We start from the raw sequence: 27,435 nt of genomic DNA on the forward strand, positions 1-27,435 counted from the left end.
TAGAATTAAAATACACTGACATTTCAGAATTTAGGCATCACATTTAGGCAACTAGAAAACATGGTGGGCAAAACACCTACAAGTAGGACCATATAGCATGGCCTTAATAGAGAATCAAACACAAAGGCTTGGTTGTCTCTATATGCAGAACTGAATAAAAGAGAGGTAGCACAAAGTAAGTTAGGTTGAAAAAAGACATACGTCAATCAAGTTCAACAATAATGCCTGTATATGTACCTGCCTAACTGCTAGTTGATCCAGAGAAAGGCAAAAAAAACCATCTGAAGCCTCTCTAATTTGCCTCGGAGGGGAAAAAATTTGTTCCTGACTCCAAGATGGAAGTCGGACCAGTCCATGGATCAACTTGTACTAAGAGCTATCTCCCATAACGCTGTATTCCCTCACTTGCTAGAAAGCCATCCAACCCCTTCTTGAAGCTACATAATGTATCAGCCAGTACGACTCATTCAGGGAGGGAATTCCACAACTTCACAGCTCTCACATAAAAAATCCTTTCCGAATATTTAAATGGAACCTCCCTTCCTCTAAACGGAATGGGTGCCCTCGTGCCAGTTGGCAGGGCCTCCTGGAAAATAAAGCATTAGAGAGGTTATTATATGATCCCCTTGTATATTTAAACATAGTTATCATGTCACCTCTTAAAGGAGAATGATAGGCTAATAAACTGTTAATCTCAAGCTGCAGGCATACCTTCAGTTCTCTCAATAGTGCCCTTAAGTCTCCCCATATTTCTCCCGTTCAGATGATCAGAAGCCTCATAGGAAAAAAAAACGCTAAGCTCTGTAAAGAAAATTCCCATAATGCCACGCTCCCACACCAAGACCAAGACCCCTGTACATGCTTAGTTTGTAAGACTATGAGGAAGCTTCCTGCTGTATGGCTCAGATCCACATTCCTAAGGGGGGAGGGAGTTCTTATCATTCTAATGGGAGGGGAAAGAAGGAGAGAGGAGAGAGCTGCGCAGACTCTGGAACAGGAAAAAAAAAACAAGACAAGAAATCTTTTTTCTTTTGATAGAGGATTAAGTGCAATGTTTCTGTTAGTGCTTATTGCTGTATTTACATAGACCTTTCTGATAAAGCTTACTTAGTTTTTACCTTTCCTTCTCCTTTAAGTGCCTCTTCTCCAGCGTAAAAAAAAACAACCAAGCCAGTCTTTCTTCATAACTGAGACACACGGGATATTTGGCGCAGAGAGCAGTCTGTAGATACGGAATCAATTGCTTTGTGTATGGGCTGTAAAGTGCTCTAGCAATTCAGCCTCTGCCCATAGTTAATGTATCATTCATTCTCAGATTTTACAGATCTAAGGGCAATGGCACATGATTGCATAAATGTAATTGCTCATGCAAAGTATGTATTGAGGCAGAAAAGCAGAATAGCATGGAGCAAAAACATTGGCTGCTAGTCACATCTATGAATGCTATGAAACATATTCTTTGAAACTGGCCAGGGGCCTTCATATACTTTGTGACATTTCACCAGTAAATCTTATAAGTATGTGAATTGAGAGGTCAAAGGTTATTCTCCAACACAAGACACCTTGAGATTTCTTGAATCGTTGCACCAAGCATAGAATAGCAGTACAGCATTCATCCGTTTCTGACAACATTGTCTGCACCCTCCGTGACATTTTCTTTGAATAAACATCATTATCATAAGTAATTACATATTAGTAATTTTGTTATCTCATTGGTTAACACATTAGTATACAGCATAAAACCATTATTTTATTAGATTGGATGGTTAAGCGTAAAGAGGGGAGAATGTATTGAAGTGCATTTAAAGGAGAACTATACCCCCCGGTCTATAAAAGCCCCCTTAACTAGCACTGCCTTGACCCCCCCCTCACCTTTCCCTTATCACAGTTTCTAACTTTAAAAACTGTCCCTATCGCTAACCCCAAGCTAAAAAAGCAGAGTAGCGCAGCTGCATACCTGGCTGACATCTTCCCTGCAAGTGAACAGTCTTCGGGTCTCACCGCGACACAGACCATGCTTGCGCATGCGCGGTTTAAGTGGGTTTCCTGCTACCACCAACTGCTTATACGCAAGCAGGGTCCGTATCGGCAGAGAGCCTGAAGACTGTTCGCTTGCAGGGAAGATGTCACCCAAGTACGAAGCTGCGCTACTCTGCTCTTTTAGGTTGGGGTTAGCAATAGGGACAGTTTTTAAAGTTAGAAACTATGTGGCAAGGAAGAGGTGAGGGGGTCAAGGCAGTTCTAGTTAAGGGGGCTTTTATAGCCCGGGGGGTATAGTTCTCCTTTAGGAATATTTGTATTCCTTTTCCATTATCATGGATCATGGGTGTTTGGGAGGTTGCAAAACAACTGGATATATTTATGCCATTTTTGTCTCTTTCCATGATCTGATACTTCAGCTTTTTTTCTCCCTTCCTCTCCTTATTCCCTCCACATGTTTATACTCTCTATGTTTGGGTGCAGAATTACAGAACTGTATGCATTCTTGTTAAAGCAGTGGTGCTTCAGCCATGAGGCAAGCTGAGAAAGTGCCCCATGGGTTACTAGGCAGGGCAAAAATCCACTCCTGTTAACTTTAAGAGCCAAAAATGAATTTTGGCTCAACCACGAAGAGCGCATACATGTTTTAAGACATAGGGGCCTATTTATTAAAGAATGACAGGTACGAACTACAAAAAATTTGTATTTGATTGTACTGTGCATATTTTCTGCAACTGTTTCGTACTTTGTGACAAAATCGTTTTGTTGTGCCGAGTGCGAAAGTTTCGGATTCATTCAATCTTCGGTATTGTGACTTTCCTTGGGCCAGGTTGGAGCTGCAGAGTGCCATTGAGTCCTATGGGAGGCTTCCAAAATCATACACAGATGGAACAAAGTCAGAAAGGTTTTCCTGCTGTATACGATAATTCAGATTCAGAAAATTTTGTGATCGCCAATACGATATTATCGTGACTAATACGATTTTTTCGTAAGCATTTTTGTGATACTTGCGATCATCAGAAATTATTGTACTTAATCCGAATTTTTCCCAATTCGGGATTCGAACTCGTACTTTGATGAATACACCCCATAATCGAATGGTATACTGCCTCCCCTCGCCTGCTCTTCACTAAGGGCTAAACTTGACGAGCGTTTTTCATCAGATTTTGTGGGATAGAATTGATGTGATTCTTCATGCAACAGCACAATATTTTGTAGGGTCCATGTATGGATCAATGCACCACTTACTTATTATGTTTTATTCTAGATGGGTAAATTTTAGCCAAAAAGAAACTGTAACCATTTTCTCAGAATTACAATTCCACAGTATATGAAATGTATACCTGCCATTCACACATACTTGTAAATTAATTTGGGAAAGGACTGAGCACACCTTTTTAACATATGTTCTGTTAACATATGTTGCCTTTAATAGATACTTGGGGGGTAGGGACATACTGACACCAGGCATTTACTATAGGACACAAGTCTCTCTCTTGCTCTTTCTCTTCCCAGGAGGGATGGACAGATCTATAACTGAAAGAGGGGCACACATCCAGGCACGCACACACATATATGACACTTACACATATATCACATATACTTAACATTATATTTAGATGCATTAATTGTACAGATTATTCCTGTGAGGGTATGTTTGACTGGCTGTTTGTACTTTGTATATAATTTGTTTTAACTCCACACAATAAAGATATTTTGTTATAACCTTGGTGAGTGGTACTTTGACCATAATACTTATACAAAAAATTTATAATAAATATATAATACTCTACAAACCTGTAAATCTGACCCCATGGGTAGTACTGTCACCATAAGATACAGAAATTTGTACAGAAAGCTGGTCATAGTAGCTCTAGAATCTGTACTAGTAATTAAAACATCTCAGTCAATATTCTGAGATCCCAATCATTTTGCATGGGTGACAATAAAATTAAAGAGGAAGTATCATGAAAGTATCATAAGTTTTCTGCTTAACTTGGCTCAGAACTGAGAGGCAGCTTGTGTTCTGAGCAGAGAAAAGTGGAAGTGGTCCAACCATTCTTGACTGACATCTAAAGTGCAACGCAATCCTGCCCATCTTTCCTATTCAATAGAAAACCTAAAAAAATTTAATTCAATTCGCCCTTACATTGTCTGACACTTTCTGTCTCACTTACCTGAGTCGCTAACAAAAAAACTACAACTTTATTTCTTGGTTATTTATGAGAAAGACATGCAATAAGCAACATATAATTTGTTTTTTTGAGCAGCAGTCATCAAGTTATTTAGCACAAAAGCCCAGCAAATTTGAAACATACATGCCAAGTGAACTGGCAGGTGATGTGGAAGTTGCAATTAAACAATAACTTTGCCTTTTGTATAACTTATAAATAAATGTTGTAGGAACAGTAACTTGTGCTACTGTTTGTGCAATAACATTGTATGCAAGCTAATTGATATGTATGCAAGCTAATTGATAACAGAATATATGGCCATTTCTTAAGAATACATGGACTGAATATAGCAGAGTAATTGCTACAGACTGACCAGGTGGGCCTGATTAGACTAAGTTGGCTAATCAAGAAGCCTGAGAGCCTGGCTAGTCAGTCCACAAGAGAGCTCTGAGAGACATAGGGAGTTGTCTGTGAATCCAACATACAGGAGTCCATGTGCCGGTACACACACACAGTTGCCTGTGCAGAGGTCTGTAATATTGCTGCAATTGATGTATCACTGTCACTGGTATGGAGCAAGTCTCTTTTATACACATGTATCTGGCTACTGAAGTAAGATTTGTATCTGCATGGAGAAGGGATTCAATAAAATGTAATAAATTAGCTAAGGCATTTTTGATGTGCTCAAACGCACAAAAATCTCCTGTGTGTAGAGTCCTTAGAATAATTAATATCAGGCTGAATGCTAATTATTATCAGTTAACAGACCCTGAATTTATGCTACACAAAGCAACACTAGCATTCATGAGCTCTAAACCAATATTAAGCTGCCATGATCGATTGCTGCACAGTGCTGTGTACATAAGTAGCACTGTATTAATAAAAATATACATTACTGGCTCTAGAATTGTTTTTTTCATTGGAATGGAAATTAGAATAGTTTTTTCCTTGTTGATACAGATAATTACCATTTTCTCCTTCTAGTATGGATTACATCAAATTATCTTGTATAACAGCACACTTCCTAGCAGTCTTGTATAGATGATATCACTTTCTCATAGCAGCCCTGTATGGTTTATACAGTACCTTTATACTATAAAGCTCACACTCCCCACCCCAGATGCCCATTATAGACTGAACTTTGATCATCCTGTAGCAATTAAGCAGCAGAGTACTGGATCACACACTGTATTCCCCCATCGGTTTAATATAAAACCGTGTTTGCCCCCAGCTGCCTGGTACAGATTACTCAGTGCTACTTCTTCCCCCGGCAAACCTCATGACAAAACTGTGTGCTCTCCAGAGCCCTATATATATTACATTGTGCTACCAATTCAGCCCTATACTTATCACATTGTGCCATCCATGCAGCCCTGTACATAATACACTGCACTACCCCTACAGCAATGTAAATATCACATTATGCCACTCCTGTACATTTAGGATTGCCACCTTTTTTTGAAAAAATGCCAGCTTTCCTATATGTTTGCTTTTTTCCTGTTAATAACATTGGCAGCAAGGATTACTGTGCAGGTGGCATCAATATGTACATATCAACACCATGCCACCCCTGCAGCCTTTTACATTTCACAATGTGTTACCCCTGTATATATAACATTTTACCACTTGTAAAGCCCTATACATATTACATTGTGGCAGCCCTGAATGTATCACAGTGTCCCCCCATGAAGCCCTGTACATACCTCACTGTGCCACCCCTGAAGCCCTGTGCATATAACTTCGTGCCGTCCCTCCAGCCCTGTACATACCTCACTGTGCCACCCCTCCAGCCCTGTACATACCTCACTGTGCCACCCCTCCAGCCCTGTACATACCTCACTGTGCCACCCCTCCAGCCCTGTGCATACCTCACTGTGCCACCCCTCCAGCCCTGTGCATACCTCACTGTGCCACCCCTCCAGCCCTGTGCATACCTCACTGTGCCACCCCTCCAGCCCTGTGCATACCTCACTGTGCCACCCCTCCAGCCCTGTGCATACCTCACTGTGCCACCCCTCCAGCCCTGTACATACCTCACTGTGCCACCCCTCCAGCCCTGTACATACCTCACTGTGCCACCCCTCCAGCCCTGTGCATACCTCACTGTGCCACCCCTCCAGCCCTGTACATACCTCACTGTGCCACCCCTCCAGCCCTGTGCATACCTCACTGTGCCACCCCTCCAGCCCTGTACATACCTCACTGTGCCACCCCTCCAGCCCTGTACATACCTCACTGTGCCACCCCTCCAGCCCTGTACATACCTCACTGTGCCACCCCTCCAGCCCTGTACATACCTCACTGTGCCACCCCTCCAGCCCTGTACATACCTCACTGTGCCACCCCTCCAGCCCTGTACATACCTCACTGTGCCACCCCTCCAGCCCTGTACATACCTCACTGTGCCACCTCTGAAACCCTTTACATACCACTATGCAGCCCCTGCAGTCTGTGCCTCTTAAAATTTGATATTCAGTTTTGTAATCGTAATATAATCACGTTACTTGTTAAATGCTTTGCGCCCTTCAGCTAGGAGCCACCATTCAACATTACTACCTGCGTTGCGGTCTTTTTTTTTTTTAACAATTGCAGTTTGTTATCGAGTATCTTTGCCCAAAACCACATTACAGATCCCCGTTATCCCCCAACAGCTTCCATTTCCCCCATTTTTTGTAAGGTGCATTTCTCCCTAAGGCCCGTAAAACCTCAACCTACGTCTCATACAAACTGACGTACTAAATGCTATATCTTTCTGGATTTATTGCTCTGCCCCCACCACAATTGTACATTCAAACATAACTGCTCCCTGGTCGAGCTGCCGCAGGTCTTATCCTGTCACTAGTACATAACCCGCCTCTCTATGACGTCGTCTTCAGGCGACTACATCCTGGTCACATGTTTGTGACATCACGAGCGCCTTAAAGGAAGTGTTTACTGCAGTGGTTCGGCTATAAGCTCTGACAGAAAAATGGTAGTGTATGAGTGCAACGTATGCAAACGGTCTGTGTTCACAGGCAGGAGGAAACACGTTTATGAACGAAGTCATAGAGAGCGGCTTGCGGGACTGCTAAAGGGATTCAGCAGCAAGGTACAAACACCGCATGCCGCTAATTCTCACATGCCATCCTGTGTTTCAAATTCTGTTCGTGGACAAAGTCGCACTGATCCCTGCTGAAGTAAACTGTTTGCTTCTGTGTACTGTAATTACTTAGCACAAGAAATAAGCTTGCACTTATAGTGAGTATGTGTATGCATGTATGGTTCTTTTTAGAAAGGAAAATAAAACTACAATAGGAAAAACCGCATATTTGCAAATATAAATGCAAAGTTTCATTTTGTTGCTTCACAAACTTTAAAACACAGTAACAAATAAAATAGTAATTGCTGTTCAAGTCACAGGGCGCTGTGAGGGTCATTCCAAAGCTTGTTTTCCTTCAAGTAGTTCATTGTAGCTTTTCAGGTATATTTAGGATTCAGTGAGCCATCCCCTTTACAGCTTCAGCTTCTTGGCCAACTGTTTCACATTGACATCCAGAATTACCTGATATTTATTTAGTGGGATCCATTCTTCCCTCCACATATACAATGTTTCCTGCCATAGGCTGCCACACAACCCCAAAGCATAGTGGATCTACCCCCATGTCTGACAGTTGGCAAGGTGTTTTTTACATCAAGTGCTGCTCCTTTTTTACTCCAAACAAACCTTTGGTGATTGGCCAAAGAGTTTAGTTTACTTCAGTCCACAGAACTTGTTTCTAAAAGGCCTCTGGCTTGTGTATATGCTGTTTTGAGTACTTTGCATTGAGGTTGTGATGAGGTTGTTGATGGGTCTTCCTCTTCTTTCACATGTTTGTGCAGGCAACACTCCATCATGGAAAGGTGCAACACCATCCCTGAGTCAGCCAAATTTTCCTGCTGTTCCTCTGTAATCCTATTAAGGATTGCCATTGCCTTTCTGGCTAGCAAATGAGCAGTTCTCTAAAAAGTTTCTTGGTATTCTATGTCTTGCATTGACTTCCCAAGTTCCCCTTTTCTGATACTTTTTGGTGACCATACAGGCAAAGGAAATAGTGTGCATTTTGCAATCTGTTTATAGCCCCCTGATTTGTAGGCTTTCTTAGTTGAATTTTCAGATAATTTTTATATCACTGGGGGGTGCCAAAATGTTAGGCACGCCCCAATGATAAAAATCGCTTACATGATACCCTGGGCAGGTGCCACAGTTCCCTAAATCTGCACTAGCCCAGGGTATTTCTGCAGAAGAATCTCAGCACCATCCTTATGCACAAAAGAGTGAAAGCCAAACTTAGAAATGCCAGCTTTTTTACTCTGATGTGCATGTGCACACCACGCCCTGGCAAAAAGAAGAGAGAACAGGAAGACAGATCGCACCAAAGAACTTCTGCAGAAATACAAGGCAGTTTTCTGCTAACAGGAGCACCTGCCTGGGGTATCAGATAAGTGACTTAATGTTTCCTTCTCTTTTAAGGCTGATGCCACACGTGATGTTTTTACGCTGCGTATTTTCTAATTCTCTCGGCAGCTGAAAAATTTCATCATCCATAGAAATAACTTGAAAAGACCCAGAGCAAACCACACAAAGCGTAAATACGCTTGAAAACGCCTTAGCACGGATTTTTCAAGCGTTTGCCGAAATACGCCAGTATTTGCACAGCAAGCTATTCCTATGTATACACAAAGGCAGCTGCCAGACCTAGCGGAAATATGCAGTGTTTTTTACTATTTCACACTATTAGCACCATGGAAACGGGATTTGCTACGTCACCAGTACTAGGCTGAAAAACACCATAGTCAGGGGCTGTGTGGTTTGTGCAGCGTTTTTAGGCTGAGAAAATACGCAGCGTAAAAACACCACGTGTGGCATCAGCCTAAGGCCTAATAAAGTAACTAGGGTCAGGGACCTTGCAAAAAGTGTTTATAACTAGACTAGTGGAAGGGTGCCCATACTTTGCACATACCACAATTGCTATTTTCTTTGTTCCTATGCTTTGATATACATACATAAAATTTTGCAAATATGTTGATTTTTAACTCACACATTTCTTCAGTTGTTTAAAGGACGTGTAACATTAAATATTTTGAAGTAAAAGATGAATTCTATCCTTCTCCAATAACAGCTCTATCATGCAGAATGTTAATTATATTCAATACTTTATCAAAATTACCATTATAAAACTCTGCTCAGTTGTACACTGACTTCTCAATAAGACGATGGGACCACGTGCACTCTGTAAGATCCAACAAAATGCGCTCTGCATATTTTTATAGCCAGACTTCCTTAGAGGCATTTCAGATAGGGATCAACACAGGTGCCACCTGGCAGGCTTTTTGATAACTAATGAGTTGAGAATGATGAATGGTCAGTATAGCTCTGGTCTGCTGAATAAGCCAGTGTACTATTTAAATTATTTCTACCTCTTCTATTCTTTTTTGTAAATATAGCAGCACAAAGATGCAGTGGTTAGCATTGCAGGATTGTAGGTTCAGTGTCAAATGGAGCATTATCTGCAAGGAGTTTATAAGCTGCTCCTATGCTTGGGTGGATTTCCTCTGGGCAATTGGATTTCCAACAAAAATAGATATGGTAGGATGGAGCACGCCAGGACTACTGTGATAGTAAAAATAAAATATTTATCCTTTATTTGTCGCTTCCATTAAAAACATATTACAAATATTGCAGAACTGAAACTCCCCAGCTTGACGCGTTTCGTGGCTCAAAGCCACTTCATCAGAAGGTATATTCCACCCACACTCAAAAAATCATAATGATAGGTTCATTGGCTCCTGATAAAAGTGACCATAGTATGTATCTGTAAAGCACTGCGGAATGTGTTAATGCAATATAAATGAAGCCTAATAATGTCTTTTGCATTAGGTTGCTGGTGCACGGAAAATGATAAAGGTTGCCTCTGTTGTAAAATATGATTCTCTGGAACATGAGCAAAGATTCTGGTGTTACTGTTGTGAAGAAGAAGTTAAAAGACACACTAGTGATGGCACCCTTACAGTGCTGTATGGTGGTATGCTGGAGCATATGAAAAGGTATTGGGTTAACGTATAAAGTATTTGTCTTTCTACTTTGTTATTGTCTACAAATGTAAATGTATTATATTACAACCAAAACAGCAAAAGATCAATAGGTTTGGAATCCATAGTAAAGCAGTACTGTTTTAAATGTTGTGTTTCAGTTCATAAACTGTATATTTAAAGGCTATAGCAGGTTTAACCCCTTTGGTGGTTAAACCTGCTATAGCCCTTGAATATACAGTCTACAACATGTAAAATCAAAATAAACAACAGTTCAGGCTGTAGGTTACTTTCAAAATCCTTTTATTGAATAACATATTAATGAGTCTATATGTTGTTAATGTGTATTGGATACTAAAGTAAAGAATCTACATTCAGCAGAACTTGCCGATCCTTACAGAAGGGGCATAAAAGTAAGCCTTTATGGAAAAGCCTGAGACGAAAAGAGATAATATTAAATCTTAATGGCGTAGGGCTCTGATTCTGCATTGCAAGGCAGCAGCCATATGACAGAGCCCCCTCAACCTGTCCAACTTATGTTTTGGGGTTCACAGTGCGCTAGGTTACTAAATACTGAGGAAGTGGCACACCAGCCTTATGCCTAGATTTTGAAAAATAAAATAGCAATAACAAAAAACTCTGACACCAGAACTCTGTACACCAGAAAGAAATTGTCTGTTTATGGGTGATACTCTGCAAAACGGGGAATAACTTCTTATAAACTCCTGCTTCTTTATTGTGCAGACTAATGCGAGTTCTTGTATGCTATATGTATATAGACACAGCAACTGTTTGTCATAAGTAGATAACACAGCCAGCTTTATTTGTTCTTCAAAATTAAACAATAGTCAAGCTGTCAATGCTGTAATATAGTTTTGATTATAGTTTTAAACCAGCAAGTGCTTACACTTGCTTATGGCTTTCTAAAATCCTTTTACTGTTTATTACAGTCCACAGCACAAAAAAGCAGTGAATAAGTTCTGGTGGATACATCAAGCAGAGAGGAATCTAAAAGAACAATTTTTACTTACATCTGAAGAATATGAAAGGTGAGTTTGTTTACAGATATTTCAGAATGATACATTTTCAGTTGCAGAGGGGGCTGACAGCATGGTTGGATAAGAAACTGGGAGCATGTCCAAAGAACTTATAGGCTTGTGCAACTGGTTGGTTGTGAATCTGGGAAAAAAGGCAAGGGGACATGATTACTCTTTACAAGTATATTAGAGGGGGTTATAGACAGATAGGGGCTGTTCTTTTTTTTTAATACTTAAGAGTTTACAAAGTATTGATACTAAAAAAAAGGAGCAAAAAGAACTATGTATTTTAAAATGCACTTGTCATGAAAATGACCTAACAGCCTTGTAGCATTCCAGCACTTTATTTTTATGAAGTCCAATGACATCACACAGTGACAAATTATTCTAAGGAAGTAAAATAGCAAAAAGACAGTTCCAAAATCCCACAGAATCCACAGTCTGAAGAAAATAATGGCCGAAGAGTAACTGAAGCGGTTGATCCGAAGTGCAGGAATCCTTTCCTCTCTCTGAAGCCTGACTTCCAAGATCTCTTTGGGGCTCTTTTTATGTCCCTGTTGGCCCATCCTCCCAGCAAGCCCCTATTGTTTCTATGCTGAGGTGGGGAGATGTATAGGTGCCAGGGTAACTGGATTATCTGCCAATTGTTTCCAATCAGGCTGGGGCAGACTGAGCCTTTGGGTATCAGTCCCTAATCTCATCAGAGAGAAATTAAATCAATTCCGCCATTGTTTAATATAAACCCTAACACTTTTCACAATTAACAAAAACCTGTGTATAGAAGCTCAGAAGCTATATACCTTTTGAAAATATTACTTTGCCAATATATTAGCTACGTAGATGTAATGCCAGAGGGACATTGTGAAGTTTATTCATATTGTGTGTGTCTGCCAAAGGTTCAAATCATCACTTATTAAAGCGCTAGAAAACTATGAGGAAACAGAAGATGTTCTCATAAAGGAGGTAAGAGTATATTAATGTTTTTTCTGTCACAATTTAGCAACATTTCCTGAAGTGTAAACTATTTTTTTGTCTATATCCGCCAAAGTTCAGGGTAATATTTTAGATGTATTTTTATTGCAACATCCTAAATTCACCTACAATCTAATTATGCTAATTGTTGAGTAAAATATGCTGGCAAATTTAACATCATAAATTAATAACGTTATACTTAAATCCCGCATTAATATTAATGCGGGATATAAGCATGGAGGGTATGACATAGTGAATGTTAATATTATTATCAACATATATTTATAAAGTGCCAACATATTCCACAGCGCTTAACAATACATAGGGTTATACATTGGACATACAGAATTACATAAAATGCAACCAATAACAAATACAAGAGGTAAAGAGGACCCTGCACAAAAGAAAAAGGGTTGAGACACAAAGTGTGGGAGAGAGTAATGTGAGAGATGTAGCATAGGGTATAACATATAACAGCACACTGAAGTTATGCTAAACTAAATGATGGTACACTTCTCTAAAGTAGCTGCTGTATATTTATAATGGGAGTTCACCAGCCACAATGTGTCTGTGATAAATTGTCATATTTCCACTGTTTCACCCATTTTCTATTCATTCCTATTAGATTTTTAAACGCTTATTTATCAAATGGGGAACTTTAACATTCACCTATTGATAAATATGCTTCTAAAAGTGCCATCGAAATAAATAAATAATGGGTGATTTTTTTTATTTTTGTTGTGGTGAGCTCTAATTTCACACTTTAAAAAATCTGGCACATTTCATTGGTGGGTTTTAGTAAATTGCTGATGTTATGGGGAAATTTTATTTTTTGGCATAAATATGTAAAATTTGACATTTCACACTATAGTAAATGCAACGTTGTATGTTCTGAACAGTTCTGAACAGTTCTGAACAGCAAATTCAGATTTTCTCATCTGCGATTTCTCTCTTGCTCTCAGGTTGCGGCACAAATTCGAGAGGTTGAATCTAGCCGATTTGCAATGTTGCAGTCTCTTCTAGAGGTTTGTTTCCTGAGATCCAATGAACAGTATCCAAATCAGTTGGTCCATAAAATGGTAGTTCTGTTTAGTATTACTGCTAATTACTTTATCTACTTGTGCAAATATCTGAGAATACAGACATATATAAATTTGGAAGTATATAATTTTTAGGTTACCTTTACTTTGATATGCTTTTGTACTGTCAGCAGGTACCATTAGCAAGTTTAATTAAATGCAGAATTCTGTGCATTTATGAGATGGAACTGTTTCCTTTTCTTAAAAGGATTTTTTTTCATTATCTTCCAAAAGCTTTTTTTGAGTTCAGGTGTCAAACCAGACCTAATGTTATTCCAATTTTTTTTTTTGTTTATTTTTTACATTTTTCTAAAGTTGCAGTTTAACCCTTTCCCTGCCAACAACATAGGTACTACGTTGTTTTTAAAAAAGCAGTTAAGTGCCAACAATGTTAGTACCTACATTATTGGCAAAAGCCGCCGGTGCAGAGAGACAGATTTTGCCCCCGATCACATCACGTCTGCTGCTTCTACTGCTTCCTCCTTCCCCCCCCCCCCCAACGCCGCCTCCCACCTACTTCCTCCCAAGGACTGCAGCATGGAGGACCAGGCTAGTGATCTGATCTTCAGGACAGGTAAGTGCGATTTTTTTTTTTATTTATACACACTTTTACACACACTTACACACATTTACATACATTTACACGCACATACAACACAATTTAGCACAGGTTTTTTTTCCCCCCCCACTTTGCACACTTATATACACACTGTCACACAACTTTTACATGTGCACATGTATACACAAACTCACAAAAACTTTTTTTTTAATTTTTTTTTCATTTTTCTTCCCTAAAAACTGTTTATTTTGACAGTGTGACTATTGGATCAGATATTCTGACCACTAATTATGCTGTCATGTGACTTATTTTGTTGTTTCATTGATTTGCACAATTTTTGTGGTTTTATTGCATTTGTATCCCTATATTAGTGTTCCTGATCTGATTTTAGCATAGCTTTGCCATGTGTAACTTTGGTTTACAAAAATAACTTTACCTATTTTGAATTCATCAGAATGTGTACTTTCCAAAAATATATGGTTTTCTGGGGGTCTCTGTATAGTTAGGGGGGGTTACGGCACATAATACGCTGTCAGGGGGCTCTGTGTGCAAAAGCTGAGTTGGCAAACAAGATATCCATATGCGCTATTTTCATTTTGGGTTCAGTACATACCGCAGACTTTGGTATATATATATATATATATATATATATATATATATATATATATATATTGGACATCAAACTGTTCAGTAGACCTTAGGTGTTCCTTTTCTTGGTATGCAAGAAATTGTGTGAGATAAATGCGGCAAACTGCTACATTTTTATGCGATTTTCTGAAATGTCATAAAAACCACTAAATTTAGGAAAGCTTTGCAGATTGGTACTTTGGTGTAGAAAGGACTCTTTACCCATGTTGGATTTGTTAGAATGTGTGCTTTCCAAAAATATATGTTTTTTTAGGTGTTACCCTACATTTCTGCAGCTTCTACCCCTTATAAAACTGCTGTGTGTTTATTAATTAGGTAAAGATAAGCCATGAAATTAGTGTGCACAAGGTATATTTGGGGGGCCTCTAAGTGCCATGGTGGCATGTGCTTTGATAAACCTATGTTCAGTGGGCATCAAACTGTTCAGTAGACCTCTGGTCTTGGTACCTAATGACCTGTAGAAAATAAGATGCTGTATAGTGGAAGTTTTGAGGTGATTTTAGGAAATGCAATAAAAATCGTCAAACTTAGGAAAGCTTTGCGGCTTGGTACTTTGGAGTAGAAAGATATGGGTACCCATTTTAGAATCGGGAGAATGTGTACTTTCCAAAAATATATGACTTTCTGGGGTGAATGTACTTTTTACTAGCACATAATGATGTAAATGTGTTGATTTTGCAGAAGCTGAAATGACAGAAATGATAGATCATATGGGGGTATGTTCACATTGGGGCCCCTACATGCCACATACTTAGCTAAACCTATACATATTGGGCATTAAACTGTTCAGTGGACCCCTGGCCTTCATATTTAGGATGTTTTATCTGGTTACTTTATGACCTTTAGGAGATAAGATACTATAGACTGGAAGCTTTGAAGCGATTTTTAAAAAATTTCACAAATTTTGATAAAAACCAATAACTTTAGGAAAGCATTGCAACTTGGTATTTAGTAGTAGATAGACAGTTGTGCCTATTCTGGATTCCCCAGAATCTGTTCTTTCTAAAAATGTATAATTTTCTGGGATAAACCTTCTGTTAGTGGAATTTTTGGCCTTGAAATCTAAAGTCTTCCGCTTTCTGGAGCAGTGCTTTGGAAATTTGGTAGTGTACTGCAGGGAGTTTTTGACCTATACAAGTGAGAAATCTCCATAAAACTATATATATTTGGTATTGGCACATTCAGGAGACATGGGACTTTCCAAATCAGTTGTATTTTCATGCATAAAATAATTTTTGTTTCTGGTGTATCTGTTTATATTATGGAAAATATTTTTTTTTTTCATTTTTTAGACATTTAGAAGCCTATATCTTGTTACAAAAATGGAATTACACAAAAATTCTACCATATTTTAAAATCTTAGGTTGTCCTGAAAAAAACGATATATTGTTTTCCTGGGTAAACTAAAAGTCCCCCTGAGGAAAGGCCCCTAAAGTGATACAGTGCAAAATGTTCAAAAATTGTCTGGCAGTAGAAGTTCCACTTTGTCCAAAACGGCTGACAGTGAAAGGTTTAAACTTTAATGTTTTACTCTCTCTGGTGTTTGAGTCTGGCAGCTCAGTAATCCTGGTATGGACTTTTTAATGTGAAAGGAAATAATTTTTTTTTCCCAACCATTGCTAAATCAACCTTTTAGCACAAATGTAGGGACTAGTTGTTGTAATCTGGACCTATATTGCCTCTAAAGGCATAATATACATCATTGAACTAATTTTTAAACTCTGTTTATTTTCCCTCAGTTAAAAAATTAATTGTCCAAGTATTCCTTATTGTGTTTAAAATATATATGATAGGCCTTAAAGTAGAAGGAAAGGTAAAAATCACTAGAGGTGCCAAATGTTAGGCACCCCCTAGAGATTGTAATAGCTTACCTTACCCCAGGTTGGTGCTCCTGTTAGGAGAAAACCACAGCAGGCCGGGGTACCTGCAAGGGAGCCATCCTCTTCCTTTTTCTGTCCTTGCACTGTTTGCACATGCGCAGTAGAGTGAAAAGCCGAACTTTAACAAGAAAGTTGCCATTTTCACCCTACTGAGTGCACCGGCCCCGGTATTCATAAAAATGAAGAGAAGATGGAAGAGGATCGTTCCTTCGCAACTACTCCAGGCTGGTGTGGTTTTCTCCTAACAGGAGCACCAGCCCGGGTAAAAAGTAAGCAATTACAGTCACTGGGGGTATCCAACATTTGGCACCCCCCAGTGATTTTTACCTTTCCTTCTCCTTTAAAGGCCATTTGAATTCTCAACATCATTGACATATTTTGTTTTTATTTGCATTATAGCTATTTACAAATTTGTTGCTGAATTATGTAGGGATATATAATATCACATATTTATTGTTAATTTAGTTGTAAACTTTATTTGATTCACTCAAATGGATGGAATGTGCTGAATATTGGTATAACTGCTTGCATGTGTACCAAGCTCCATCTCTAATGTGTAGCTGCAGTTGTAATATTAGCAAATACTAGGCAAATTGTTAATGTTTCCTGAATCATACCCAGCCAGTGACTCAGCCTACAGGAGAGGAAGAGGTCTGGAGCAATGATGCTCATTTAACAGGCAGGTAAGACTTCTTTTTAAAAATGTATCATTTCTGCCTACTGCATCTAATAAAGCATTTTTTGTTAACTCTGAGAGCATTTTACTATATCGCATGTTTATCACATAGTAGGAATTGTGTATTGTTTTTTTTGTGCATGCCCAAGTATGATACTGTTAAAAACACTGGGTGAGTTGCATTGTTTATCAGTCAGGAAGTTGTGTATAGGAAGTTGTCCCTATCCATAAAATATAGTCTGTTAGCAGATTGTTAGCCAGGGCCTGCTCATCTCAGAGTTTTAACATATATTAGAACCTCCATTTTATTTTATTCAGGGGATCGGAAAAAATTGTATAAAATCAGGGAAACAAGTTAAAGCAATGTAAAGGGTAGTTTACCTTTTAAGTTAAGTTTTGTTGGTCTTCATTTTTTATTTCTTATAGCATTTAAATTATTTGCCTTTTTCTTGACTCTTTCAAAAGGGGGTCAACAACCTAAAGCTATTGTTCGAGACACTTTTTTATTATCTTTGTTTTCAGCCACTGTCTATTAATATACCAGTTTCTCATTCAAACCACTGCCTGGTTCACAGTGGACAAACAGGAACACCATGGCATAATTTTGGTGTAAAATCTGGGAAAACTACCCATTGAAATGTATTATAAATTGGTGGGACTGCAAAAAAATGGTGTAGAATGTGAGAATGTAAAAATAGAGGCTTGAATGTATACATTAATGTTGCAATTTAAATTTTCGCTGTAGTTGCTCTGTGCCAGTTTGCTTAGTAATGGGAGCTGTGTTTCTTCTGTTTGGCAATAAACAAATGTTTTATTAGAGCTACCACTTGTATAGAAGCAGTACCAACAGATTGTGATGAGGCTGGGCCCAGTGGAATCAACAATAAAGCACTTGGAATTCCTCCTACAGGAAGTGGACCTTGTCTTACATTTGTCGGGCATCAGGTAAGTCTCCCCTTCAAAGATGTTTAAAGACACATTTATCTAAAAAATCCTAATTAATTTATTAATTACTCAGTACAGGCTAAGGGCACAGTTACACAGCCTCAAAAATGCAGAGGAGAGAAGCGTATACACTCCTATATGCTACTGTGTGTAGCCCCAATGACAGGCACAGCATTAGCCAGAGTACAGTTACATGGAGTGGAGATTACTTTTGTGTTGTTCAGACCAATCTCTGCTCCATGTAGCTGCACTCAGGCAGATGTCGTGTCTGTCAGTCGAGCTACATGCAGAAGCATATACTGTAGGAGCAGATCTGCTTCTTGCTGCCTATGAAATGTAGGCAGACAGAAGTGAACTTTCTGCTTTATGTGACTAGGCCCTAAGAGCAGATTTTGTGGAGTGTGTGTCTTAACTGCATTGTGCACTAAACTTACCATAACCTTTCTTTGGTAAAAACTGCATATTTCAGAGGTTTTAATAAATTTACATAATTAAACTGCTGTGTAGCCATGGAGGCAGACATTCAAGCTGAATAGGACTATAAGGTGCGAAATTACCTTCAAAATAACAGATAAGTCTAAATAAGATAAGATAAATGTCTAAAATACAATTTTCTGATATTAAAAAGAAGAAATGTTTCCAAGAAATTATTTTTCTGTAGGTGTTGGATAGATAAAAAAAATGCACCTTAGTTACTGGTCTTTTTGATTTACACAGTTTTGATGTACAATGATCCCTGTGTTCATTATTTTTCATTTATCTTAGTTGAGCTGTCATCATGCTTTTCTGCTGAGAAATTCCCCATAGCTCTTTTTTTTATAGGCTCTATTTTTAATTTTTACAGTTAACATTTGTGTGTTCCCACAGGAGATGCCAGTGAAGGGGAATGTACACACAGGTAAGAAAATGTCATAATGAGTTATCTCTCTCAAACATTGGATAATCAGTCTACCAAAAGATATATCTACAGGAAAAAATATGCCATCACATTGTCATCCTAGCTAGATCTTTTTTTTTTCCATAGAAAGCTTGTATTAATTTTCCAGTACACAACAACAGAAAACAGCAGTTACCCTGTCACAAACTATGCCATTTTGTGCACAATAAAGAAACCTTTAAAGGAGAAGGAAATACATTTGGCATTTTACTGCCAACAGATTCACCACATTAGTGTCACCTAAAACACTATATTCAGCAGAAAGCTTTACTATACCTGAGTAAAGAGCCCTAGAAGCTCCCTCTGATAGCAGCTGCCATTTTAGCTTGATCTTGGTAGCTTCCTGCTGCAGTTATAGCTGTTGGAAGCTCAGATCACACAATCCTAAGGGTGGGGAAAGTGAGTTCTTATGGGAGGTGGGAGCAGGAGAAGAGAGAGGAGAGAACTGAGCAGACTCGTGCCCCAAACCTGAAGGAGCCCTAAAGAGAGGAAGTCTGATACCGAAGAACATGTTCCCCAAAAAGGAGACAAGAAATCATGTGTTTCTTTTGACAGAGGCTTTTCTGTGAGTGCTTATGGCTGTATTTACATAGACCTTTCTGATAAAGCTTACTTAGTTTTTACCTTTCCTTCTCCTTTTAAAATGCAGTGGACCATTCCACTGCCTCCCACCATATGTTCCACAAGTTTTCAAAATGTAGAGGGGAAGTGCCTTCCATGAGCCTACCGGAAAGTTGTGTTGGGGTTGTAGGGGTCCAAATCAAATCGAGTCTGTCCTCCCAATTTAAAATGGATCAATAACTTGTACAGTGTTTTAAAAAGGAATTTGGGTATCTCTATTGTGTGTTATGGAACACAAAGAGAAGTTGAGGTAGGTATACCATTATTTCTTTCCCACGGGTCAGTGGGAGCTTGGAGCAAACGGGTAGACCCGATAATGACATCTCTAAATAATACATACGTTTTGAAATATGAAGACAGAGAGGACCGTGTGTATCTGAATTCCAAGATAATGGCATTTTCTACTGTCACAAGGGGAGTTTCCTGCGGTAGGCATGGAAGGGTGTGTCAGATTGATTCTAAACAGAGATGATTTATTCCAATTTACCAAGAAACCCAAGTATTTTGCAAAGTGTGTGATGATCTCAGCTAGGGCCTTTAGAGAGGGCCAGAATCTGCCAAGTAGACCAGGGGGTCTAAGGCATCGAAAGATACCCTCTCACCACCAGCCCCAGGAGCCACCCCTCCAGATGGAGGTGAGTGTCTGATAAGAGATACTAGGGACTCTGTGGCTAGTGCACATAGTAGCAGGGAGAGAGGGCATCCCCAGCTGTTAGGGCTGAGTAGAGCAGTTTTATCCATATGATTTAGTTGGATCCAAATCCGAATATGTATAAAACTGGCCATAGATTTGGCCATTCTGTTGAGTCGAATGCCCGTGCTGAGTCTAAGGAGGCAATTACGCGGGATCTAGAGTTGTTGTGTACTGTTGGAAGGTTAAGAAAGAGACTTGTCAGATTAACATCTGTTGTTTTATTTAGCATGAAGCCTGACTGGCGGGGGTATACCAGATCAGGTATGTGCTCTTATCAGCCTATACACCAGTATTTTGGCCATTATTTTGGCATCTGTGTTGAGCAATGATATGGGTCTGTAGGAGCTACAGTGTTCAGGATTTTACCTGGTTTTAATATGAGGACTATTACTGCCTTCAAAGATAGAGAAACTGAGTCTGTGTTGCCATTTACAGTGTGGTTATCAGAGGGGGGATTGGATGGTCATATAGGCATTTATATCCATAGTCCTGGTGTTTTACTAGGGGCAAGGGAATTAATGGCCTGTCCACTCTTTTGGTGGTTGGTTAGTCTAGGTAGGAGGTCTTGTTGTGGTGAGAGCTGGGATAGGAGGATACCTCCTATATACCCGGGTAGGTCTGGGACTGAGTGGAAAGTGAACGGTGCTTTGTAGTGTCCCACAAATGTACTAGCTGTAGCATCAGCAGCTGTGCCATCTGAGTACTTTATGAATGGGATTGCAAAAGAGGGGGTTTGATATTTTGCGAAGTATCTCACTGGGTAGAGTACAGAAACATTTTCTGAAGAAGTGTTTTTTTCCTGCTCAACTTAATTTGCACCTCTGCCATTGCAATATGCCATAAGGCCATGGAAATATCACTAATTAGTCTGCCTCCTAGGAATGGTTTAGAGCAGTATTCCCCACCCAGTGGCTCATGAGCAGCATGTTGCTTACCAACCCCTTGGATGTTGCTCCCAGTGGCCTCAAAGCTGGTGCTCATTTTTGAATATCTGGTAAGAAAGCAAGTTTTGGTTGCATAAAAACCAAGTATAATGCAAACAGAGCCTTCTGTAGGCTGGCAATCCACATAGGGGCTATTAAGTAGCCAATTATAGCTTATTTGCACTCCCAGGAAACTTTTTCATGCTTGTGTTTCTTCCCAACACTTTTTCCATTTAAATGTGGCTCACGGGTATAAAAGGTTGGGGATCCTCTGATCTATCTAGATGTTTAATAAAGGCAAGAATTGAGAGTGCTGAATGTAGAAAGGAAGCATATAAAGTGCAATCCTAGACAACATCAGGCAAACTTTATTGTTGTTTTTCAGGTGCACTCCCACCTTGGATGATTCCTGATGAAGAAGATGGGACTGAGGCGGTGCAAGAGATTGGCCCATCGTTTGAAGAATTTCTTAAACAAAGTAAGCCACCTTGGGAGAAAGAGTGAATAAATCACTGAGGAGATTATTTCTCAAACACTTTAAGGTTTGTTTAATTACTGTGCAACTTGTAGTAACCTACTGATTAGTTGCTTTAGGTTACCAGACCTTGCACATATTATACTACCATCTCATGTTTCTGGTTTACCAATTCGGCAACATTATATTTTATAAAAACAACATAACATAGCAAAACACATTTGAATTATTTTATGCTAATGATTTATCTTCATCAGTGGAGTAGCCCAGACCATGCTCCAGTTATGCCTGTGGCTGTGTAAACCCTGGCCACTCACTCACACTTAGCAAATTATTCCTTTGCTATGGGGGCCCCTGACTGCATTACCCCTTGCTAATCCTCCCCGCCTGCCCTGGGGGCAAAAGCTGTCCAGTTTCAGCACTGGATGATAAAATGGACCATCATCCAAACATTTCAAGCTATTATGCTGCTTCCTCTTTGTTTCCCTGTTTTACAACTCCCTAAAGTCTGTCCTGGCCCTCCATGTAAGCCAATCGATTTAGAGGGGTTACTGCTTAAAATGAAGACTCTAGAAATGAAACAACGGCCTTGGCTACAGGGGACTGGTTAGCCTCTCTGAATTTGCAGGAGGTGTATCATCATGTTCCAGTAGCCAAACATCATCTGCATCTTATCTAGTTCAATGTGAAACCTATTTATACCCTTATACATTAAGGGTATAAGTGTGTTCCATCTGTCACTGCCACCCAGATTGGCATTTTTGTTCAAATATTCCTGCAAAGATGCTGTATCCTGAATGGAATTAAGTGGTCTGCATAGTTTTATGTCATATGCAAACACTGATACAATACTTACAATGCCCACTCCCATTTAGGCTGACATGGATAATGCCGATTTTACCACCTCCTGCTGTCTCTATTCATGCTCACCCAAAACAGCATTTTGCTTACCCATGGTATTAGCAGCAGTATCCTGGTGATTCGTCTCCCATCCATTCCTTGTATGTATACAGCCTGCCCATTCAGCATCCAGACATTGTTATTTGGGTGCCATCCAGTGACAGGTTACATGCATACCCTTAAGAAACCCTGACACCAAATAACTAGTAACAATGACACATCTTAGGCAGCTATTTCAATTTACAAAGAGTATTCTTTTTAAGAGTCCCTTTTAAAGAGTTCTTTTTAAAGAGTCCTACTTTAAAATTATTTTAGTGATGCTTGTTTAGCATTAATTAAGTAGATTTGTTTTCATCTGCTTTGTCACCCCTGTAAACAGAGGAGAAGATGAAGCTAAAGAAACTTCCTCCTAACAGAGTAGGTGCAAACTTTGATCACAGCTCCATTACAGATGAAGATTGGCTCCCCTCATTTGGAAGGGTGTGGAACAGTGGAAGAAGGTGGCAGTCTAGGTCAGTGGCAGTTTTAGATTTTTTAACTTTTAGTTCCATCTTTGAGTGGTGGGTTGTACTGGTTGTGAGAGACTATTTTCCATGCTTGATTCCTCCATCATTCCCGGAACTTTGATGTCTTTGAATGGAAGTTTTTTTTTTTTTTTTTAAATAATAATCCTCTTGCTGCTCAGTGTTACTAACTGTGCCAGTATCAACAGCAGTGATTGGCAGGATATTGGCTGCCTGTCGCAGCTGGTTGAGCGTTTGTTCGCAGATTAGCCACAAGTGGGCCGTATCACTTGCGGAAAGCTTGTCAGTATATAGAGTAAGATGTTTTGACCCTGTATGTTTCTAGGGGCCAACATATTGTTCTGCATAATACAAGTGGATTATGGCCTTAGATCAAGAAGCGTTTAGGCATTGGTGATACAAGTATATGTGGATGACAAGAAAGAAGGCACCCAAACCATTTTTTGGTCTATCCCCCTAGATGCAAGTGCATGAGTATGATTATGTGCGCATGTGCACAAAACTCGTAGGCGTAATGATTTTAATGGATAAATAAAGTAGAGTTTTAATAGATATCTGATGACATTCCAGTGTGTTATTGAAGCCGTTTTCTTGTTTATAGGTGCAGGACACTAATCGGTACAATATTGTCCCCCTTTAGTGCCTTTGAACAGGGGCAATAGTTGTACTCTGAACCTTGCCTTCTGTACCTAACACCTGCCATTTGATGCAAGTTATGGGACAAAGTGTAAAAATAAAAAACTCAATTTTGTGCCTGTTTTTGCACTTTGCCCCTGGCTTCTTAAATTATGCCTCACTTTTCTATCAAAGCTTCAATTTATTTTAAAATGACAACCAGTAATTCAGAAATAGGAAACACTTATACTCACTATACTATGAAAAGTTTATCTTATAACTCTGCATGGGCAGCTGAATGTTTGCAGTCTGTTTTGGGCATATTCCAGTCTGTTCTGAATCTGCTATGGTAGTGATTCCTCTGCAGTACATGGAGGCAGACAAGATCCTGGAATTCTACTAGAGCTTAAACTAAAGAAACTGAAGTATAATACAAGGAAAGATTTTTGTAGGATCTTCAGAAAGAACTGAATGGTTAGACATAAGGGCAAATCCTTTAACTTTGCTTTTTTTTTTCTCTTGCAGACATCAATACAGAAGTGAGGAAGGCAAAGCTGCAAAAAAGAAGAGGCGTGATGAGGACTAATTGGCAGAACAATCTGTTTCAAATAAACTGTTTACAGCACATTCCATTCTGCAATATTTCTGTGTGGCTCCAGACAATGAAATATAATTTGCACACAAATTGGACACTATGTATGTATGTATGTATGTGTATGTATTTTGTGTGCTGACACCTACAGTTAGTAATTTGTATTGTTTGTGAGTAACTAAATGCTTTTGATGGTGGTTTCTTATTCTATACAATGAAGTCTGATGGATCCCCCTGTGAATATGTGCTGATTAATTAGGTATTTATTTTATCGTCTCATTGGCATACATGCCAGTGGTCATTGTATTACCCTATTAGGGCAGTGGCAGATGGGGAGATTAGTCCTTCCAGCAAAGAAGAAGCAATGCCATCCCCCCGGCAAGAATGTAAATCGCCAGTGGGATGGCATACACATCGATATGATTTCCCAAAGTCGCCCGAAGTTTCCTTGACAGGCAACTTCAGGAAATTGTAGCAACGCGTATTCCATCCCACCAGCAATTTACATTCTTGCTGGTGGGATGGCATTGTGAGGAGATTCTAATCTCCTCCGTCTAATCTCCGCGTCTGCCACTGCCCTTAGTCTAATAAATTACTCCAAAGTGCCCTCTTCTGCTTTAGACTTAGCGATGAGGTCTTATGAGGAAAAGAAGAAAGAAAGAAAAGAAAATATATATATAGTGTAATACTGTTATTACTTCACAATGTGCACACTCATGTGCTTTTTAACACCAGTGATGACTTTTACTTATATCACCCTTTTGTGCCCAATTGTGATATCCCTTTCCGATTGCCAATCTACTTACAGACCCCCTTGGGTTTATATGGCATCCAGTTGGTTCGCTTGTAGCTCACGACTCTCTGCTTTCCCACCTCTTAATTTCAGGCAGTGTTAGGAACCACTTCACATAGGTAAATTTCCAACTTTAGGTTAATTCCACGACCTTTCTGTTTCCCTTCCCCTTCTGTGCACTTACTGTGGGATAAATGCATACGCCATATGTGTAAAAACTTAAATACTTTAATATAAATAAAACTTCCCAATACACTCACAAACAGAGTATAGGATGCGCATGTTAGGAGTCACTGGTATGGATCAGGTGGCTGCTCCTTTTTCTTTCCCTGATCGCTCAGGAGGAAGCCGGAAGTGGCGAAACGCGTCAGCGTATATAAACCCAAGGGGGTCTGTAAGTAGATTGGTAATCGGAAAGGGATATCACAAAAGGGTGATATAAGTAAAAGTCATCACTGGTGTTAAAAAGCACATGAGAGTGCACATCGTGAAGTAATAACAGTATTGCACTATATATATATTTTTTTTTTCTTTTCCTTATAAGACCTCATCGCTAAGTCTAAAGCAGAAGAGGGCACTTTGGAGTAATTTATTGAACTTTATTTGACCTGGGACACAAGGTATCTGAAGTCAGGAGCATACACTGAGAATTGCACTTATTTATATTTGTAAAAACTGCCCTTAGTCTAACATTGTACATTTCATGATTTAAAATCATGGGCCACAGTGTGAATGTGGGCTTGATGCCCTTCTATTGTTTGGTCTGTCTGTCTGAGGCCAATTTGTCAGCTGCTATAGCACAGACTTTCAGCATAGTCTGTGTATTAGATTTTCATGGATGTTATGTGATCTTCCTCCAATGATTATAAGGAGAAACACTACCGGCAACAATTGCTAAAACATTTACAATTGGGCTAAAACTAGGGGTAGGCAGCATATGTGTGTACCCGGGAGCACAACTGAAAATGGTATTGAGCGGTTTTGTTTTAAAGGAACAGTAACACCAAAAAATGAAAGTGTATAAAAGTAATTACAATATAATGCACTATTTCTCTGCACTGGTACAACTAGTGTATTTACTTTAGTTTATATAAACAAAGCTGCTGTGTAGCCCTGGAGGCAGCCATTCAAAGGAGAAAAGACACACGTTACTTAGCACATAACACACATATTAGCATTTCTGTAGCAAACACACTAGTTTTAACAGTGCAGAGCAACAGTACATTATATTTTAATTACTTTAAAACACTTTTTATTTTTTGGTGTTACAGTTCCTATAAAAGAACTGCCCCTAAGGCCAGTCTGCTGACATCCCAACAAGGCCAATTCTCACTCACACTGGAGAACTGTTTAAATTTATATTTTAGCTTCCTCCAAATTTAGAGGGGTCTTAAGCTGGCCATACACACACCGATAATATCGTATGAAACCTCGTTTCGTACGATATTCGGTGCTTGTATGGCGAGTCGACCGATATTGCAGAAATCGACTCGCCGATCGGGCCAGTTAAAAGATCAGGCGCCTGACCAAAATCTGCCTTCAGCGCTGAATCGGCAGAAGGAGGTAGAAATCCTATTGTTTCTACCTCCTTATCTGCTGTTTCAGCCCTGAAGGTTAGCAACCGATGGTCGCACGAAAGATCGTCAGATCGCCACGTGTGTGGCCACCTTTAGGTTGGCTTAAATTAAACTTTGTATAGTTTGCAGGAACAGCACTTCCTATTTAATGGTGGTCAGAAAGTTGTGGATAAGGCAGGTCAGGTAGCGGGTTAGAGTCACGAGTTGTGGGCTGCGGGTCCAGGTCGGATCTCAAAAATTGGTTCTGTGCAGGACTCTAACTGATGTATAGGCAGCAATCTCTGGTCATTGTGCCTAATCCTGCAAAAAAAAAAAAATCTTTTTTAATCCAAGTTGGCATCGAAACAGACCCTGAATCAACTTTTTGCCAAAAGCTAATTTTAGTATTTCTGTAATTTATCACTTGCTAAAAAGTGATGGACCCTCTTTTCCTGGTTCAGGTAAGTTTATTAGTGCATAGTATACACACGACGAATAAAAACATCAGTACAATCTTCTTATAATAGTAAGATTTACAGCCAGTTTATAGTGGATTTATAGTATATTTATAAAAGGGTATTTGCATAATTTCTTGGATCCATAACTGCCATATTTTAGGGTCGGGTGCAGGTCGAGTTTTCACTATTGTGAGGGTATCTCCTGGTTGAGTTTGTGCAGTAGGGTTCTAGTATAATAAATATTACACAAAAGCCAAAAAGGAAAAAAAGGCTATTGAATTTAAATTTAAAGGAACAGTAACACCAAAAAATGAAAGAGCTTTAAAGTAATAAAAATATAATGCACTGT

The 27,435-nt window shown here is 39.3% G+C and overlaps 1 protein-coding gene across 7 annotated transcripts; it reads left to right on the top strand.

Annotated features, from left to right (window-relative positions):
• Positions 1-7,030: 7,030 nt before the first annotated feature.
• ccdc84 (coiled-coil domain containing 84) lies at positions 7,031-24,520 on the top strand. Of its 7 annotated transcripts, none has more exons than XM_004916062.4 (11): positions 7,037-7,242; positions 10,051-10,217; positions 11,153-11,251; positions 12,136-12,202; positions 13,174-13,290; positions 16,999-17,060; positions 17,872-17,998; positions 18,866-18,896; positions 21,559-21,651; positions 22,928-23,060; positions 24,213-24,520. In XM_004916062.4, the coding sequence occupies exons 1-11, from the start codon at positions 7,123-7,125 to the stop codon at positions 24,271-24,273; spliced, it is 1,077 nt and encodes a 358-aa protein (XP_004916119.2). In that variant the 5' UTR covers positions 7,037-7,122; the 3' UTR covers positions 24,274-24,520. The 7 variants fall into 7 exon arrangements, with proteins under 7 accessions (XP_004916118.2, XP_004916120.2, XP_012822469.2 ...); XM_002932925.5 differs by having other exon boundaries at positions 7,038-7,242; positions 13,174-13,236; XM_004916061.4 differs by lacking the exon at positions 22,928-23,060 and having other exon boundaries at positions 7,031-7,242.
• The last annotated feature ends 2,915 nt before the right edge of the window (positions 24,521-27,435 follow it).

Source organism: Xenopus tropicalis, chromosome 7, assembly GCF_000004195.4.
Source record: "Xenopus tropicalis strain Nigerian chromosome 7, UCB_Xtro_10.0, whole genome shotgun sequence".
NCBI classification, from domain to species: domain Eukaryota; kingdom Metazoa; phylum Chordata; class Amphibia; order Anura; family Pipidae; genus Xenopus; species Xenopus tropicalis.

Coding starts and splice junctions, on each gene's coding strand:
- ccdc84 (XM_004916061.4), top strand. CDS start 7,123: ATGGTAGTGTATGAGTGCAACGTATGCAAACGGTCTGTGTTCACAGGC. Junction 10,218..11,152: donor ATGCTGGAGCATATGAAAAG/GTATTGGGTTAA, acceptor TGTTTATTACAG/TCCACAGCACAAAAAAGCAG. Junction 12,203..13,173: donor AAGATGTTCTCATAAAGGAG/GTAAGAGTATAT, acceptor TCTTGCTCTCAG/GTTGCGGCACAAATTCGAGA.